Raw genomic sequence first — 20,282 nt, 5'->3', positions numbered from 1 at the left:
TAGCCGGCTGAGGCGACGCCCACAAGGGCAAGAGCGACGAGAAGACAGACCTGCGTTTTTGAGCATTTCAAGTGGTTGAACATGAAATGTCACTCTTTGAGAACGAATCATACGGAAACTATTAAGCATTCATTAGATTCTAACGCCGTTGCCATATGCTCGTCTCAAGTAACTTAGGATTGCTGAAGTCACAAAAATACTGTATTTCAAAGCAACAGTATAACTTAAACCATGAAGAACTCTAACACGAGACCGGCAGGAACAGCACGCAAATTCGCATTCGTACGCTCTGTACAGTTCTCAAATACATCCAGCTGCGTTACTTTTTGTTTCAGAGATCGCTAATGTCGGTATGAAGAAGACAAACTCAAAATGCAAAAAACTGAATCATGCTTCAATACTCTTAGCACAAAACGCTACACGATTCAGCACAACCAGCCCTTACATTCATTCGTCAACTGATATCAACATTTAAGGAAATAGCGTGACGAAACTGGTACCTGGGCTTCGGTTAGGGGTCGTGTTAGTACTACAACTATGCACTCCAAAGAACGTGATATACACGCTGAGGCCGTCAACAAACGTGTTTACTTTGCGCCTGTCGCACTTCCTATAAAGAAACAGAGGCAAGCTATGTAGATTGCAGCGCATCTAATAAGCCCTGCAGGTTGTGAAAGCTGGCGAGGTGAACAGGTACGAAATGGCATCAAGTTTACGAGCTAACCAAGCACGACCCAATCACCCATTTTGCAAGAATTGCGCCTTCAGTTTGACGAAAGAATACCACTATCAACCCACTTCAAAATCACTGCAGGTTGGTGCATGTAACGTCCTGAGAAAGCCAGAATAAGGCGAACGCAAAGCTGTGATCCAATAGTATCGTGTTGCGCTCTCTTAAGTACTTATAGCTGAAACACACCACATCTACTCTGTCTTTTTTGTCGCAGATTTTTACCTTTATGCAATCGAAAGCCAATATGAGCCAACCTGCTAGAAACACCGCCACAAAAGCATCGAACTTACGGTGACCTTCATGTTGTACATCCTTTCTTGTCTGCAGTGTCTGTGTCGGTGATCTGTCTTGGACTCCTTTTATACCAAGACACTGACACCGAACTTGTCACGTGCTTTCAAAGCAGGAATGACCGAAACGAGAGCGAGAGCAAAATAAAATCCTCGCCATCATAGAGTCAAATTTTCGCGGGTCAGGGAGGGACACGAACATTCCGTTCTTACCTTCAGTCCTGCTTGTTTCAAGCATTTCGCTCAGCCTAAATTCCACGCCTGACTGTAAGCGATGCCTACCGGACGCTAGAACGAGTCGGGAACCAAACGGAATATAGAAAGTAAGAAGTGCAGGAGTGTCAGGCTAGTTCCTACAGGCTGCTTCGGGTAAGAAGCCAATTTTCGGCACCCTTTCGCGCGCTCGAGTGGCGGTCGCTGATGAAAGAGAAACAGCGTCATGTCCATTTGTGACTGCACCATTTCGTTCAGTTTTGGTTGTTCTTGAAGTTTCGAGTTACTCGTTCCCTCTTTTGTGCTTTTTGCTTCCTGTTTATTTTTTACGGCCTAACGAGGTGCAGCCTACGGCGACGTATGGGAGAGGAGTATCTGACAGGGGCATGGCCTGGCACGTAACGGACGCCTGGCATTATGGTCAAGGCTTCAGTGGGTCCACCGAGCAAGATCTCTAACTGACGCAACAAACTGGGGAATTTGTACGCGCTCCCAATTAATTCTTTTGACTGGTGTTTCTGCTAGTCAGAGCCAGTGTAAAAAAACGATAAAGGCAATCATTAGTGGCTGAAATCCCTAGAACACATAAAAAAATTCCTGCCTCTTTTTCCCTGCAAAAACAACCCCGTTTCACAGATTGTACCCCATTTTCCTGCAAGTGATAAGAATCCGGACCCTTCTTTTTAAAAATGAGCGTCTCGGTTACTATATTTATGTTCCAGCTCGAATCCTTCAAAGTAAAAGTGCTTAGTATGTTCCAAGTGCGTGCTCTTTGACTGTCTACATGAGATTTTCCCGCCCCGTCTTTAGACGGTCGTGCAATTATACACCCATTTTATATCGACGCGCATGCGCGGTGTAGTGAAACTTCGCGAGGCAGTCGCCGCGGAGCCACAGGTGAGCCACACTTGGACGACCCTGTTCACTTGCCATACAGATAGATATTTTAAATGCGATCATTTTGTAGCGGAACACAAAACTGGGCCAGTTTGCACAGGTTCACGATGCAAGTTCTTTTTCGTCCTGGAATCGCTGCGCTGTTACATCATGAGTGAGAAATATGTTTATTCTGGTAGTTATACAAAAAGGAAGTGATAAGTAAACGGAAACTGCTGCATTAATAGGACTTCGCCCATCCAAAGTTCTATATTTAAGGAGTAACTTCAAAGTTACATGAGCCACCATACGAGCTCAGCATGTGTTCATATCGCATGTAGTACAAAAACGCCAGTGGTCACCTCCTTGCCCAGGGTTTCTGCTTTGTTCGGGTAATTCCTTTTAAGGTGTGGACAGCGATAGAGTTGTTATGCGTGCATAACAGGATATAAATTACAACATAAAGATTTTACATACAGGCGCGAATTGTTACAACTTCGTTTGTTATGCCGTAAAAGTCTAATGAACATCGAATATATCTCAGTCCGCTAGCTCAGCCCTTGTTTGTTAGGTTTGTATTATTTGTGAGAGTAGTTTTATCTGAAGAAACCATCCAGTCATAGCATTAGCAACCACACTGCCCACCCCGCTGCATTCATCAGACCAGTGCGGCATTCACCATTACCTCAAAACATTATACCTATTAAATCTCATTCTCGTAGCTGTAAGATTTTTTGTTGCGATCCACCAACGATGCAAGTTACGCCCACTTCGCATGCGATTAGCCATCCACTGTAATTATTACCCTTCTTAGCGCCCTCCACACCATTTTAAATAAAAAGTTCACAAATTTAAACAGAAACAAGGCTTTTATTTACCTATACACATGGACTGTACAATGGCGTTTTGTCTTCTGGTCAGTGATTCCTGGGCGAAAACCTTTACCAAAGAACCCACGACCTCAATAGCCACCGTAGCCGCCGTGACCGTAGCCCCCATAACCACCGTGTCCGTGGCCGCCATATCCGCCGTGACCGTGTCCTCCGTATCCTCCGTGGCCGTATCCGCCGTGGCCGTGCCCGCCGTGGCCGTACCCGCCGTGCCCGTATCCGTGGTGGGCGCGCTGGTTGTCGAAGAAATGAGTTATGCCGTGACTGTATCCGCCATGTCGTCCGTAGCCGCCGTGTCCGTGTCCTCCGTGTCCTCCGTGCCCGCCATAGCCTCCGTAACCACCGTAGCCTCCATGACCGTAGCCAGCCTCGACCACCGCAGCGGCGGCAAGGACCAGGACAAGGCTGCAGAGCTGTCGAGATAACAGTTAAGCATTCTGGGTTTATTCCTCCTTTCGCTATGAATTGGTAGGAAGGTATAATGGGATGACTAATGTACAGCTATTGTGAGATGACTAAAGCACATGTTGTGACGACTATACTAGCGGCTAAGTGGGATAATGATAATCCTTTGCAGCAAGAAATTCGTCGACCATTTGCTATTATTTTCCGACTTTAGTTTGAAGCTACTGCACCACCCGAGAAGGTACATCTATTTGGAACAAAGATGAGGTAAAGTGACTCAGTGCCGTACGTCCGTGTTCAGTTTCTTCCCTGCAGACAGCCATACATCCTCAGTGTTTCATACACCAGCGGTATGCTGACGACGCAGTACGGAGCTTGCCTGCGTGAGCACACCATTAAATTATTAGCATCGGCGTTCACCGTCAGAAGGTCATGCTGATGATGACAACGACGATGGCGGTGATGATGAAGCGCCAATGATGAAAAATTTGCGTCCCTATTAGACACCAAGGAGACTAGTTTATTTACACACGTGATTTTAGGCTTTGCTTACAGGGCAATCATAGTGCCTCCAAAAATGTCGCTACTGGGTGTAAAGCTAGTGGACGCGACCCATTCAGTTTTCAGAACAGCGCCTTATGTGTATTGCTGTTCACCACCCAGAAGCACACGTCAAACTAACGTCTCCCTCTGAGAGAGAGAGAGAGAGAGAGAGCTCTTTATTAGATGAAAGCAGAGAGGTTTGCCGGCATGTTCCCGCCTGCATGCTACTCTGCGGGGATGGGGAGAAGGGAGTAAAGGCCCTAAAAGAAGTAGGGCAGAAGAAAGATGGGAAAAGAAGAGATTAAAAGAAAAGTGAACACGAAGCTTTGCGTGGTGACTTAAAAGTCCACACGATCTGACACGTAAAGTTCTAAATTGTCTCTGCGAGGCCGATTCCGCGTAAATAGTCAAATAAAGCAACCAACACTTTTCTCTGGGACGATGGAGAGGGCCAGGGTCCAAGGAGACCTTTCAAAGATATAGATGCGTTGTTGAGGCACTCAATCTTTTCTGCGAGGTGAGTTCTTTCTTGGATGTATGCCGGACACTCTAGAAGGACGTGCTCTACTGTTTCGGGCAATCCACAATTATCGGTGTTGCGCTTGCTCCTTTGTTATTGGTGAGTTCAGAAAGCCACTAACTTGCCAGAAGTTAGCTAATCATTGTTTAGATGAGAAAGAGGGCTCTTTAAAGTGATCTTGTGAGGTCAGCTCTATGGGCGGCAGGGCTTCCTATGCCAGTTTGCACGTCCACTTCGCATGCGATTAGCTATCCACTGTAATTATTACCCTTCTTATTACCCTTCTTATTATTACCCTTTGTTATTGGTGAGTTCAGAAAGCCACTAACTTGCCAGAAGTTAGCTAATCATTGTTTAGATGAGAAAGAGGGCTCTTTAAAGTGATCCTGTGAGGTCAGCTCTATGGGCGGCAGGGCTTCCTATGCCAGTTTGGGATGACTACAGTGATGTGTGGTGAATGTTGGACATTACGGGTACAACAGCCAGAGGGCAAGCAATGAAGCTATGAATGAGCTACAAGGAAATGCTGCTAGCCAGACACATTTGCTCCTACTCTTTACGATCTTCCTTCAATCACCCGGCACTACTAAACTGATCTCTCGTAGGCGTTGTGGGGTCGTTGTAGTTGTTATAATTTCCCACCGACTTCCAGGCACACGCACAAAACATTACGGCAAGAGTAAAAGGGGAAGTGTCCCCCAGTATGCGATCACACGAAATGTATACGACCAGCAAATTCACCGTCCGATGACCCCGCGCTCAAACAGGGTGTCTATCTGCCAGCTGCTGTTTGTTCCTATCAAACGCCGTGGCTTGAATCCTGCCGCCGATTACTTCCATCGCCAACGTCGCAGGGATCAATACAGCATACGTTAGGTCCGCGTCGGGAGCTCTGTACAAACACTTCGCGCTGGCTGTGCTTGCTTTGAAGACGAGAGGAGCTTCCGCTGGGGAGAAGCTTCCGCTGGGAGCACGACCCGCTTCCCGGATCTCAGGATAGAGGGAGAAGAAGAGGCATTCAAGGGTGTGGAAGGCCAAAAAATTGAATCCTGCCTTCAAGAACAGCGGGCGGAATATGACCGTGTGTACTGCATATCGGGTGCTTATAATTTTTTTGTATGGGACCTCGTTAAATAAGTGACATTCCCCTCCATTAATGACTTTTTTTCTTTTTTGTTTGGTTTGCATTCTACGTGGTGTACGCGACGACGTGGGTCAGGTGAACTTTCAGCGAATGTTTTAAAATAGCCTTTCTTGGGAGAGTTGCGTGGTGAAGTCCGCTCCTTTCTTTGTGCCTCTTCTTCGAAACCGCTGAAATTTGAGGAAAGCTAAGCGCCTAAATGAAGAAAGAAGAAACAGAATGCTTCCTAGGCCTGTGGTGCAAACTGAAACTGTGCCTTTGACGGCAGCGATAATGAGACAGGGACAGGCATCACGCGTGTCTAGTAGTTGGTACGACGGGGAAAGAAAAAACGCGAAGTGGTGAAAAGCTTGAATGCTGAAATCTATGCAAAGGCCTGCGCAGTACGGTGGAAGCTGCGCGCTTCCCGAAGAAATAAAAGGCGCGCCCCAAATTCTGCCGTTGTAAAGTTAATGAGAGGTAAGTTAAGCGCGTGTAAGTTTTTTTTTTAATTGCTTGAATTACTGAAATTTTGTCGAGCTTTCCTTTTCTCTAAACTCCAGAAGTTTAAAGTTTAGTTTCTTAGGATGGCTGTCGTTAGCAGCACCCTTATTATTACTGGCGCGTCTCAGTGACACGTCATTAGCGATTTTCTTCCTTGCTTATTTGATTCGTTGTAAGCATCAGCAAGCAGGCGGTTCTAAGGTACACTAGACAAGGGGAAACGAACGTACGTCCTTCAAAAGTTGAAGCAGTTTGCTCTTCAAATAGCATGTCTTCGACACCGTAGCATTTGAGAGAAGGCTACGTTAAGAATGGGGCTACGTTAAAAATTGATGCCTTCGACACCGTAGCATTTGAGAGAAGGCTACGTTAAGAATGGGGCTACGTTAAAAATTAGATAGACTAGAGCAACCGGGTTTTAACGAATTTTCATAACTTCGGATTTCGCCACTTGAAATGCATTTTGAAAGAGCCTTCGTTCTGTTCCCGATATCAAAGGAATTATGATGATGATTATGATGATGGCGCACATGTAGAGCGCCTGGATCGTGGCCGACCAGTCATAAGCTCGAAACATAAGGTCCAATTATTTTTTTTACGGTTCACGGTAGGATGCAGGGGCATGGTTTCAGAAAATAGGCTAGAAACGTCAAATTTGGAGCAATTCTACCCGAAGCGACACCTGACGCTTAGTGAAGCATCAACTGCACTTATTTAGACCAAACAAGGTTTTGTAGCTGCCAGCATCCCGGCACAGTTCGGCCGCGTATTTTGTTTTTGACAGAACACAATTCACCGAAGCAGGGAGGCATGGTAATAACATTTGCGCATCCATAGAAAAATCCTGGTTACATGCACTGTATTCCTACACAGTGTCCTAAACATGAGCTCACCGCGAGAGAAATCGGCGTTTTACGGATTTCTAGGTGCCGTGAAAGTTATCGCCATCTATGGTGTTCCCTGTGAACCAGTTGCGTAAGCCACTTTCATTGACTTCAACTCGCTCATGCTTTGCGTTGGGCGAATTGCCTGCTACCCTAGATATGCTCCTGTCCCTCCTACATCTGGTTTTCTTCCTCCCTCCACCTGTTGTACCATAGTAAGCAACCCAATTGATGCCTTGGTCATTCTTCTGTATCCAATCCTTCACATAACATGTTCTTGCAAACTGATTCTCCTTTCCTTACACGACGTAGATTTTATTTCATCCTATGAGTTGCTACATAATGCTCGTCTTCTTCATCGTCGTTTTTGCCCGCCACCTATTTTTCGCCACACCCTTCCCTCTGAGATTTTGCTATAAAACTACTTTTTCTACATAACGCCTGGTTTCTATACGTCAGCGTGCCACCTGCAAAAGGTTTTTTCATGGTTGAAGGCCGGAAGCTGTTTCCTCAAGCTTCGGAAGGACAGAAAACTGCGCGATTTGTAGCAATGCTTGCATATTTTAACAAAAGACTATGGACAAGTAAAGGAAGCCTACAAGGCTAATGAGAGGTATCGACGGGTGATAAATTTGTCGTGTAGTCTCTTTTTGCTAGTTTGTTTTTTTTTGGTTACTGGAATAAGCCAGTAACGTTTGTTGTTAAGTCCTGCATACCACTGATAGCGGTGACTAACGGAACACACTGGGGTGCAGAGGTAGCTCGAAAAAATGGACAAGAGCATTCAGCCATTTTAGATCTATTCTGTTCAATAGAACTATTATTTTGCTCTATTTCGCTTGTCCGTTCATGCATTTCTCCGTAGCTCAGCAAACGTTACAGAGTGGTAGTGGTGCTACAATGGGCGTTTTTGGCCCGTTTATATTAATGGACATGTGTAGAAAGCTTAAAGTCCGCAAATCCCCACCTAAATTTAAAGCACAAAGTGCTTACTTCAACGAAAAAGTTACCATTACAGCTGCTATCCCGACAGCGAGTTTTTAATGGATAAATAACTTGATTGACTTTGTTACCACCAGCTCCTAATCACAAGAACGGGATACGTAAGACATCGGTAGCTTTGGAGCCTTCCAAAATATTGCGCAACACGCCGGGTTTACCCTTCCTATTTCAAATAAATGAAAAGGTGTATGACTGTACTGCCAGGTTTTAAAAAGCAGCAGAAGCATACGTCTCCTAGTTTGCCTAGATGGCCTCGAGCTACGCGTTCGAGCATTAGAGAGCAAGCGCAGCCTGTATTCACGACTTCCGAGAGTAGCCCTTGCTAGACTAAGTCGCAGCTGTAAGCGGCAGTTAAACAAACTCGTGCAGAAAAATGCTTGCCTCATTGCATAACATGACACAGAAAGGGTGACGTTAGTGTATAACGGGTATGTTCCTACCTCCATACGCAAACGCGACACAAAAAAGACCACACTAGCATAGGCCAAAAGTGTTGGCTAAAACTTGCCAATTTTTGTATTAGATTGTTCATACCTATATACGAAAACATGACATATAGAAGACCCCATTAGTAATTGCTATAAACTGCCAGCGTCACTTACGAGGACGTTTTTACCTCTATACACCAACATGACACTGAAAAGACCACAATAGTATTGGCTAAAACTTGCCAGTTTCACTTGCGAAAATGTCCATACCTCTATACACATACATGAAGCAGGAAAGACCTAATTATTATCGGCTAAAACTTGCCAGTTTTACTTACGATGAAGTTCATTGTGGTGTTCTTGCTCAGTGGCTGTTCACCGGTAGTCTGTGGCGAGCCGAGTACAGCTGGGGAGTTTATATACCTCTGGGGCCCACTCTGCGATCCATCGCGTGTGATTCGTTGTCGTGTCGACGGGAGCGACCTGTGGTTTTTTTGTTTGTGCCCGGCTAAAGGCGTTTGGTTGCAGTCGAGCGGGTGCAGCTCACGCAAGGAGCGAAAAAAAGAGCCGATTCGTTCTGCTCCATCGAGGTGAGAAAGAAGAGAGCGAACAAAACACACTGTTGTTTTCTTTTGAGTGGGTCAGGTTACACATGTTTGGGTTACACGCATTGGTACAGCAAAGGTTGATACTTTGTTCAACTTCACAATGGGCGAGGCTTCTCGCTGATGTTTGTTCTACGAAGTGCAAATTCTTGGGCCATAAAAGCTGCCCAGAGCGGTGTTTCTCTCACTTGAAGCATGAGGCTTAACTTTCTCTCAACACAAAGAAATTTGAGCCTAGCACGAAAAAGAAACGGCGGAGTCACAATACACTCCGCAATGATAGGCGGCCGACGAACTTGGACTTGACGTGTTGTCCTGCCATTTACCAAATGTGGCGTTTTTGACATCTCTGCCACCATGAAAAAAAACCATCGTTGCAGGTAAATTCAGCTAGAATACGCGGCTGTAGACAAAGTTTACGTTTATTGCAATTTTGGTTATCACCAGGAAATACACCGCGCCCTCAGCAGACTGTAGCAATGTTTCAGGACGGCCTCGTCTGTCGCACGCTCGCATTCATTTTTCCCAAGCACAGCGTTTTTGATGCAAAGTGTGCTGGGCACACCCAACATGTTTTCACACTAGTGACTCCCCCATGGCCAGCCAAACCCATCTATTCTTCCTCCGGATCCCTCACTTATGTTCCTTTCACCGGCGTCAAAGCTTCGTGTAGGGGCCTAAAAGCGATCCAATGGACATTCCTGGTAGGCCTACACCAATTAGGACTAGCCAGATCCCGCCGCAAGAGTAAAAACATACAGGAACCTTGTTCCAAAAGCTAAGAATTAAGCTTAATACTGGGACTGTATCGGGTAAATAAGTTCTCTCTCTGTATACGCCTGCACTCGCCGGACAACTCGTACCCTACGCAAGCCTTGGAGCTGTGACGGTTGCTACTTGATGTCGTCGGACCCCTGACAGGTCTCCACGGGGCAACCATCTCAAAGACTTCAAGCTTAACAACATAGAAAGCAGCTTCCTCCTGTCCTTCACGAATACTAACATGTTATTTATTTGTTGGCTATCTTTAGTAATTAGTTACAATGTCCAGCAACTCAGGCACTGTCATGAGCCCACAAAAGTTACTTCAATGAAAAGGTTGCAGAGGATGCGTAGACATATTCTTATGAGATAAGAACACAAAAGCGTGGAGCGATTGAACTTCGGACATTTTCAAATATGTACTCAATGAGATTGACTAGTGATGACGGTCGCAGCCGGGGGAACCTCGTGGCCGAATCGACAATTCTAATTGACAGTTACGTAGACACATGCGCCCACACATATTCTCTCACAGATTTTGCCCTTTCAACATTGCAAACGCGGCAGCTATGACCTCGAACCTGTCAATATAACGATTGGTGCGCACTGCAGACTTTGAGCTTCTACAAAATGAACTCAACAGTATATGCTCGCTCTATGTAGGTGAAACCACGTGGTTTGGTCGAGCAAGAAAAGAAAACTTTACATGGCGTACACCAAAATCTGCCGCGCTGGACCCTCAGTGAAGGTCAACATGGCCACCCTAAACTTGTTAACTGGCTTCAGGTTGCAGTGCTTGGCTCAAAGATGAGCAGCTGGAGCAGAATGGCGAGCTGGGCTAATTGGTAAATATACATGACGAAACCTCCAAAAAGCGCGACACTGGAAACGTGAGACAAACAGAACGACGTCAGAGCTCCTCCTGTTGTTCTGTTTGTCTCACGTTTTCAGTGTTGCGCTTTTTGAAGGTTTCGTCATGAGCAGCTGGTTCCGACTGAGCCTCAATGCCACCAAAAGCTCATGGTGGAACCCGTTCATAATGATATATCGTTCTATCATTAAGAATGTATACCAGCTGGCCCAGTTCTCGACCCTGTTGCACTTAAATACGACATCTTAGCGGCTAAAGACACGTTATGCAAACTAACTTTAACATCCCTGAAGGTGAGGAAAAAACCTACAAATACAGGTTCAGCCGCACGTGAGGGTATTGTGATTTTTAACGCATCCTATACTTGGAACTGATCGAACATAACTGTGCTAAAACATAAGCGAAAGGTGTTTCTCTTTATGCGGAGGAGCCCTTTGTTTTACTTTCACCAACACCCCACGAAAACGCTCGTCCCAGCAAGAGGTCACCAATTGTGCTACTTATACTGACTGGACAAAGACAGCACAAATTCTAGCAGAAAACAGCATTAAAATTGTGCACAAAGTTGTATACATCCCTATTTTTGTGAATAACAAGCGTCGATGCGCCTTCTCCCCAAGTTGTTCAAAAACACATGTAGAGTAGAACAGCTCGTTGCATTTTTGTAATTATCATAATTATCATCGCCCTTGCCATCATGTGCTGCTTGCTCCATCGCTAAGGAATATTCCTTTAGTAGTCGGGTTCATAATCATAGTCATCTTAGTCGCGTAGCCAGTGCTCATAATCTCACCCCAAAAATCCTTTCGTTAATCTGTCGCTGTGCTCGCGATTCAGCGCCCATTTGTGTACTCATGCTCAGGCAGTCCTTCTGAAATTAACTATTTGCTGTTACTATAACGTTTTTCGCGAATTCCCGTTCCCTAACTCAGGTGGCTCCCTTCATATCTCTAGTTGGGAAACGTGAAATATCTTTGTCGTTCCAAAGTTTTCTTCCGACGAGTTTGGTAAGATGCCCTAAGTTTCTGCCAAACAATCATCACCACCTTAAAGAACAGTTGGTGTTCCCTTTTTCCCGGAACCAAATGTCAGCGGCTGTATATCCTTGGAGAGGCTTGTTTTCCGTGTCCGCGCAATCTCTTCGTAATGCGTCTCTTAATCTCCACCTGGACCGGAAGTTTCGCAGGAATAATTGCATTTCCCACACTTGGCGTGTTTTCTGAGCTACGCAAACACCCAAGTTTTTAAGCCTAGCTGTTTCACACTACTTTTTTACACTTGGATGCCTGCCTGCAAGAATATCGAGAGAATAAGCTGTAGTAGGTACTCCAGAACGTACTGCTCTACTTATCGACTTGAGTACTGATTGAATCAAGAATATTTACTTCCCTTCGGTGTCTGGGATATTCAAGCGCACGTAGTTTCCGCGGTGCAGTGTAGAAGATCGGATATTTATTCCCACAAGGAAATTTCGGAATAAAACTTGGAGCTTTGTTGAATCTTCTGATGCTAAGAACCCAACTGTTTTGGGATACCTTCAAATTAAATTGCTGCTGTTGCGTGGCGCAGGAAGACTTACGTTATGTGATTAAGTGATTTGGTAGAGTGCTAGGCATTACCAGAGAAAGACAGACTTGAAACATTTCTATCGATTTTTCAGTACACCTGTTAGCAGCGCATGCATTGACGAAAACTGCAGTATTTATCGTTTAGGGGGGGGAAGAGTGAAAAGAAGATGAAAAGATTATTGGGTGCGTTGCAATGGCTTCGGAAATGTTAATTTCCCTGGACACGTGCAAACTCTTGCAAACACATTTTGAAGGAAAACAACGGCTTCACTCATTGCACTGTGAGTTGGAATATCGTTTCGTAACGCTTTTTATGAAAGTGCCATTCTCAGTGATGATTAGTGATGGCTCACTAAATCTCTGTTTTGCGTTGTGACGTTCCTGCAAGTAGAGTTTCAGCGTCGGTCCGAACGATGTGCGTTGCGCTACTGAGCACGAGGTCGCGGGTTCGATTCCCGGCCGCGGCGGCCGCTTTTCTGATGGAGGCGAAAAGCAAAAACGCCCGTGTGTGCGAGATTTCGGCGCACGTTAAAGATCCCCAGGTGGTCAAAATTAATCCGGAGCCCTCCACTACGGCGCGCCTCATCGCCTGCGTTGCGTCGGCGCGTTAAACCCTACAATCAATCAATCAATCAATCGAACCATGTGCCGTACAAGCCTTCGTGCCTGCATGCGTCTCCTTGGGCGGGTAAATGGCAAGAACTGCCTGTCTTTTACTAACCTTGACACACCGACCAAATTTATTCTTGGCTAAACCGGTATTACAACCGTGTCAAACGTTACAACTCTTCATTCGCAATCTTTTAAAGCCTGGTGGTTGCATCATTTAACCCCGGTTAGGTTCTCGGTTTCAAAAAATTCGTTCGCTATACGTTAAATCGATAACAACATGCAATCGATTCAATTGCGATGTTTATTGCCCAAAGCCGAGCATGTCAGGAGACGATGCAAAGAAATAATGCCGACAAAGGGCTTCGGCGCCTTCGTCAACGAGGTTCCGCTCACGTCCACACCGAGGGAATGCCACCTGCATCCTATGACAATAAAAATTAATAAAGAAAGCTTCCGCATAAAGTGCACGCACACACACATTCTCCGCGCAATCAAACAGCACCCTTTTACCGTTTGCCCGTGTTCCGGTCGTAGCGATCACGGAACGAATGACAGTGGATGGCGGTCGGGATGTGGACAATGAAGGCCCTGTTCCCACGACATCAGGCTGTCAAGCTGTTGGTGAAAGCATTTGAACGTAAAGAAGAAAGGGCGCGCCAAAAGTGCGTGACTACACGAGAAACCCGGGTACACAGCATGCGATTGATGCACAAGGTTTCTGGTATGACGTCGAGAAGTAGAGTAATTAGGCCATGAATAGGGGAAGATTTGGCATCGGTATTTGTTATGGTGTGCTGCGTTGCTTACAAGAGTGTTTAAATAAAACCGCGAATAGATAGAATGCGTGTTGTCGAAGACGACAAAAATGATATGTGTGGAAGTACATAAAAAACTGAGTATGCAGCACTCCGCCTCCATTGTTGGCTGACAGAACCATGGTCAGGGCACCTACAAGTGCAAACCCAATATGGACGTCGTGAGTTTACATGAAACAGTTTGTTTTCTCGCCTGAGAATCAGAAAGCATTACTATGTTTCTTTGTTTTGTTTTAAAACGTTCACCAAGCGCTTCTCAAAGCTTGTGTACTTCTACAGCCCCTAAAGCCTTCTAAATAGTCGTGCTCAGAGTATTTCAAAACTTGCCTCAGGTCAATCTTTCGAAGCAATTTCCTCTTAGCTTCTAATTCGCTTCCAATCAATAAACTACCATTGACCCAAGCTAACTCTCATGTAGAGCCAGTTGTCCGCTGCCCTTTTTTTCTTCCGTTTTTTACAGCGAAGCTGTCTATGGCTGCAATCCAGCAGATTACCTTCAGAAAGAGGGCGATGTAGACAATATTTCGACATGAGCGTGACGCCACCTTGCGGTGCCCACTTATATCCCCGGAATGATAAAACTGTGTGCCATCCCTTCAGCGTATGCAAAAAAAAATCATAAAAAATAAAGGTCCTAGGGCCATCACATTTTGATATAAGACATCTTATATTGCCCTTTAAAAAACGCGTTCTGAGCAATGCATTCTTGTTCAGAGGTGAAGGCGACTTTAAAGGATCGGTGTAAGAGAGAACTCTTCCCCATTGTGTGTTGTACCGTGAACCATGGGAATCTAGGACGTCTATGAAGGGAGTATCATTTCAGAAAACGGCTCCAACTCGTGTCTTATCGAAAGTATCCCGAAACGAATTGTATGAAAATTAGCTGCTAAGCCGACTGTACCATTACGCCGAGTTTCGTTTACTTGTCGCAATTAGTCCACAGTAAAGTTGTGAATATTACCAAATACACCGCCATCTACGGAGAGAGCACGGTTACAGAAAACGGCTGCAACTGTTGTCTTACCAAAACTCTCCGGAAACAAAATGAATGATGATTAGCCGCTAAGACGACTCAAACCTTACGAACCACAGCTTCGCTGGTCACCCTTCTTCACCGAGTGGAGGGAAACTTTTTTTTTCTATGGATATCACAATCATCTCTATACAAACCCGCATCACGCTGCGCACTGGAGCGTCGCACCCGTCGATAAGAAGGCGCCACGTTTAAACAACACCGCCAGATTTAAAAAAAACATGTGTAGGGTAAAGCGAAAAAAAAAATGCTAGTGAAAAAAGCACAAACACTACCTATTCATTCGTTGTTTGGTAATTGGTTCGCAGTCACTGGATGCAGAATTTGCGCCAGAATTGTTTAAAAATATAGTAATCCCTTGTTAACTCGAACTCAGATATCTCAAAATATCGGTTAAGTCGAAACTTCTTTTCGCCATGCCTTTACCTCTCATAGGCACCGTGTATTTTCCCCCCTTTATCTCTACACGCTTTTTTGGGAGACCACGAATATCTCTTAGTGCGGATAGAGAGGACATAAGGCAAAGTCCGCTACAGGGAGCTGATTAGGTCTCCGTTCTAGCCCTTAGCTCCCACTAAGCGCCCAACGTGATCGTGTTCGGTAAATTTACGCTGTACGAGGCCGATGTTCTCGTTACCGGTATACGCTGTCCAACGCCTACATCGTCGAGAGAGCTGTGGACGACGCAGCTGATCACGAGGACGAAAAGGAGCCTCGAGAAATGCCTACAACGACAGAAACAACAAAGATACTGCGCCTACTTCGCAACAAGGTAGGATGTGGCGGTGGCGACCAACAATTGACGAAACGCATTCAGCAGCTCGAGAACGCTTTCTTGGGACCAGATGCGAACGCAAAATAGGCGGGCATCACGCAGCGCTTCCTTCCGCAATAATGAAAATTCGTTTTTCCTGCAAACTTTCTTGCCTTAAATGCATTACGAAAGCTCCCCTGTGCAGTATATCTGTTGTTACCAGCATTAGTTCTTTTTTGCAGTGACCCTGCCGCAAATTTTCCCCATTTCTCTTAACTCGAAACTCCGCTTATCTCGAAATTTTCAACGGATTTTACGACTTTGAGTTAACGAGGCATCAAAGTACCTTTTAAAGGTGGAGGCTGTACCTCTTAATCGAGGCTTAGCCACCTCGTCGATGCTCTGATTTATTACGCATATTTTTAGACAGCTATTGCCAATGTGTACATGCCTGTGAATACGCATCAGCTCCGCTTGACATTTGCCATCGCGTCTTTCAGTAAGCTTGAATTCCACCCTGCCCGTACATGTAAAGTGTGCGGAAGCGCTCAGGCACAAGTTGTTGAAAACCGCAGATGCAATTCTAATGAAGTTTGCAGCACTTCGAAGTCAGAAGTCCCATTAATGAATGGAGTATAATTATAGGCTGCTTCATGAACTGTTTTGATATTTTCATTGTCCTATAGGAGAAACACAACCATAGGTTTCACGTTACTTCGCAGTCGCTCCGGCCTGGTCAGTGTCATGTGTCTGTTTGCTCTTTTTTAACGTCCCGCACAGGCGAAAATTCCCGCAACTGCGGAATCACCATTTGATGTTGTTTCTATACCTGACTTGAGATTGCGAACGAACGCTCCTCGGAGCCTTCGCAACTATCGCCGTAAATGCATTACAAACCTTCGATGCAAACAATATCCATAACCAAAACTCCATCAGGGAGGGGAAACTTAACGTTTCTACTATTATAGCCTCTCAAGTGAAGGATATCAGTATCTGAGGTCATTTTCACGCTCTAATTTTGTTGCGCTTCCATACGCCTCGGAAGGCAAAAATGACAAGATACGCATGTGTACAGCCCTTGCCAAAGCACACGCCAAAGCTTCAACGATCAGTTTTCAGTAGTCGTACATAGTGTTTTTTCTTTAGCAAGCGTGTGTTAAGTTGTACGCCGGGTGAAGCCTCAACCTTTATCGGGCTTTCCGGGCATTTTTATCCGCACAAAAGTTATCTGTCTCATGCAAAATACAGTGCAAAAATAACTGCGTAAAAAGAAAGTAACATATTTCGATACGAGCAGCCATCTACCTTCCTAGCAGCCATAGTCATCTTAAAGACAGTTAATAAGACCGATTCTTGGTGGCCACACCAGTGGTAGTGCCCAAGGGGAGCATTTAAAAATCGACACATGTCCAAGAGTTTAACAGCGAAGACCAGTTGTTTATTGTGCCCGCCCATGCCATCCACACGTCAGAGTTCAGTCAGCTGTAGTCGTCTAGCCGTAGTATCCGTGGCCATAGCCTCCGTACCCGCCGTAACCACCGTATCCGCCGTAGCCGTGACCGTATCCTCCGTAGCCGTGGCCGTATCCTCCGTAGCCGTGGCCGTATCCACCATAGCCATGGCCGTAGCCTCCATAGCCCCCGTAGCCACCGTAGCCTCCATGGCCGTAGTGCGCCCTCTGGTTGTCGTAATGGTGAGTGACGGCATGGCTGTAGCCTCCGTGGCCGTAACCATGACCATATCCTCCGTGGTAGCCAGCGTTGGCAACGGCCAGGACGACCAGGACGGCAAGGGTGCACAGCTGCAAGCGAAGACAGGTTGACAGTCCGCATTTGTGTACCTGTCCTAATCAAGGGGCTCACATGATGAACCTCATAAGATTGTATTACAATTCAACATAAACGCTAAGCATGGCCTTGAACGCATTTGTCCATGACAAACCACGAATTTGGTTAATACACCAGCCACTTTAGCCATCATAAGCTTCCGTAACTGAAGGCTTCAAAAGATGGCTGCTTACGGTTCGCTGAGCACTGGAGGATAACAGAATATACTCAAGTTAGCCTTTTTTTTATTTAAGCGTCTTTAGCTATCATTGATGCAAGTGCTTGTGAACAAAAGTCAGAGTCAAGTCTAAAACGGAAGTATTGCATGATGTAAGCTGAGACCAAACTAAGCTAGACATAATTACCCAACGCACCAGGCTGAAAAACGCTTGTCTATTATGCCCAAGCAAAATAAATGCAGCAACAATTGCATGCTCATATCATACAATAATGGTACTCTATCTTCATAAGGGAACTGAATGCGCAAAAACTGCCTTGTGAACTCTCTACTTCAAATCCTGATCTAATGAGAATGACCACTTGTATTAGAATGGAAGAATCTGGGTCCATCTAAAGATAGAGCTGGTGGGGTGGGAGGGATGAATCATGTGTTTTATGATTTCCTTTTCAGTCAAATCTACTCTTGTTAGCCATTACAAGACCGCCCCACAATAAACGCGCCATGCCAAGTTCTAGAAACATTCATGTCAATTGCTTAATTCTGGCCTGTATCGGGATCACTACATCGCCTTGTGCTAACACAAGCCTTGAAGATCCAACAACATTTATTTTTCTTAGCAGGCGTTCAAAATTCGAATTCAAATTACGCGCCGAAGCTACACCTAGGCTATGAGGCGCACCGTTGTGGTAGGCTCAACATTAATTACGACCGCCTGGAGATCTTGAACTTCCGCAGAGTCGGTTACCCTCAGGTAGTTTGTGCTATTGGAAGCACCACGCTATAGTTTTTAGCAGTTATCCCGTAATCGCAAGGCAACTATAGATCACCCATCAATAACAGGCCTCCACGATTGTTAAGACCCAAAACGTCTGGAAGCTGAACATCATGAAATCCAGTACGGAGTTCGAATCTCCAGGAACCCCACATCTCACCACATTACGTCCAAGGTGCAAACCAGACGCGCATATCCACAGAGCCTTCTCGCAGGAGGTACTCACGATAGTCTTCATAGTGAACTGCTGCGGAGTTGTCGAGAGAACTGATTCTCGGAAGCTGGCCGCTGCCCTTATATACTGGTCAACCTGGACGCGCCAATCCGGTGACGAATTAAAGGTCACAAGGCCTGCCGAATATGAGCGAATGGGCAGAAAGGTATACCTGTTTTAGAGCCGCAAAAGCAAAGCGGCACGGAATGCCAGCATCACGGTTCACTTAATCCGTACCTTTGGTGCTGCGAGAGAACAGAAAGAGAGAAACAACGGGTGTCCGAATTGTTCGCGCAGACCCGTTTGTGTACAGCTATTGAAAGCGTTGCTCGCTGACTTCAAGACCGACAGCACGGCACGTTCAAAAAACCATAGAATGCGGATCGGGGCGTGGTGCTGACAACGAGTTTCCGGCGCTTTTCGGGAGGAGATTTTTGCCGTTTTTCTTTTCGAGTGCTTGAGTGTATTGGCGCTGCGTTGACATTCATTTTCGTAATGGAAGTGGGGGTTTCGGCACAAAGCGGCTCTCTGTGCGGGCTGTCTTGGCCGCGATCACAGTTTGCCTGTTTGAGTCTTTGATGACGGCGAGCGAAAGTGTGGCAGACGTTTGACGCTCCGTTCTTTCGTATACATGTGAGGGCCATCGAGAACAACAGGCGCCGGTGATTAAAAGTTGACACGCATACGAAGCTGAAAGCTCGCGTTTCTTCCAGAGGCTAGTAGACATCAATACAACCGACGCCCTTTATCCTGTCAACGGGTAAGTCTTGTGACAACCGTTCATCAAGGAATGGTAAACGAGCTGAAGTGAGCAGGGCGACCTCGCTGTGAAACCAGAGTATATACGGATGCAAAATCTAATGACTCTGAGCCTCGGTACGCCGCTACAACATGTTACGGTTTTCTTAGTAACCTAAAGGCCCATGCATACACGTAGCCCCAGAACGTTTATTAATGCAGAAAATATGCGTTTTCGGATTATTACTATACACCGTTTTTTTTTTCAGAGAGCTTCTATTCGAGCAGTAGTGCTACCTGGCCGCGCCTTATCTTACACGGTCCACTACGGACATTTCGCCGAGCATGCGTGCTTGTTTATCGCGCTCCATATTTGTATGCCGCGCATGTGCGCTCGTTAATAGCGGCTACTGTCAACACAAGAAAAGGAAACCATTAGACAGCGAGCTAGAAGAGAGAAAATTAGCTGGGGTCGAGGCTACGCAAAAAATATTCTATACACGGATTGTACGCATGAAAGAAACGTCGCTACAGTTTCGTACACAAAAAGGGTGTATACGTTCATAATGAGTTGTCAAAATTTTATTACATGATGACCACGTAGCAATAAGTTTCCAGGGGCGCCCCGCAAGGAAGCGTTCTTAGCCCGGCATTGTTCAATCTCACGTTGATTGCACTTAAGAAAGCCACACAAATAACTGTACATCTCTCCATATATGCCGGCGAAATCTGCATCTGGACGTCACGTGTTTCACGTCCTCTGGTTTGGAGACGCCTTCAGAAAGCTGTGACCCTCACATATACACTCCTCCGTCGACAAGGCCCCGAAACAGCACCCGATAAGTGTGCAGTGGTGGCATTTACTCGCTAAACAATGCCGCAATATGGCATCTCTTTGAAGAGACACCCCTTTTTTTACGTAATCAGCCACGGCCTTCTTGGAATTATCATTGATAGGAAACTATCATGCACATCAGAAATCTCATCCCTGAAAAAAAAAAAAGCTCACTGGAGTTGCCAAACTTTTCAAGTTTTTGGCCAGAAAGACGTGGGTCATTTTTATTCGCCCGATGTTCCACCTTTACAATGCGCCATATCTCAGTGTTCTACGTTACAGCCTGCC

The 20,282-nt window shown here is 45.7% G+C and overlaps 2 protein-coding genes across 2 annotated transcripts; both read right to left on the bottom strand.

The window, feature by feature from the left end:
• Positions 1-2,995: 2,995 nt before the first annotated feature.
• Positions 2,996-8,869, bottom strand: LOC144141533 (uncharacterized). The gene is made up of 2 exons (XM_077673077.1): positions 8,747-8,869; positions 2,996-3,415 (listed from the first exon to the last, which is right to left on the bottom strand). Exons 1-2 carry the CDS (start codon positions 8,756-8,758, stop codon positions 3,074-3,076), a joined length of 354 nt encoding a protein of 117 aa, XP_077529203.1. The 5' UTR covers positions 8,759-8,869; the 3' UTR covers positions 2,996-3,073.
• A 7,998-nt stretch (positions 8,870-16,867) lies between these two features.
• On the bottom strand, positions 16,868-18,517 carry LOC144141532 (uncharacterized). The gene is made up of 2 exons (XM_077673076.1): positions 18,434-18,517; positions 16,868-17,229 (listed from the first exon to the last, which is right to left on the bottom strand). Exons 1-2 carry the CDS (start codon positions 18,443-18,445, stop codon positions 16,921-16,923), a joined length of 321 nt encoding a protein of 106 aa, XP_077529202.1. The 5' UTR covers positions 18,446-18,517; the 3' UTR covers positions 16,868-16,920.
• Positions 18,518-20,282: the final 1,765 nt, after the last annotated feature.

The sequence above is a fragment of the Haemaphysalis longicornis genome, unplaced genomic scaffold (genome assembly GCF_048455015.1).
Source record: "Haemaphysalis longicornis isolate Haplotype H1 unplaced genomic scaffold, Haemaphysalis longicornis Haplotype H1 scaffold_6, whole genome shotgun sequence".
Classification (NCBI taxonomy): domain Eukaryota; kingdom Metazoa; phylum Arthropoda; class Arachnida; order Ixodida; family Ixodidae; genus Haemaphysalis; species Haemaphysalis longicornis.
The sequence above is the reverse complement of the archived record's forward strand: the minus strand, read 5'-3'. Positions and strand labels throughout refer to the sequence as shown.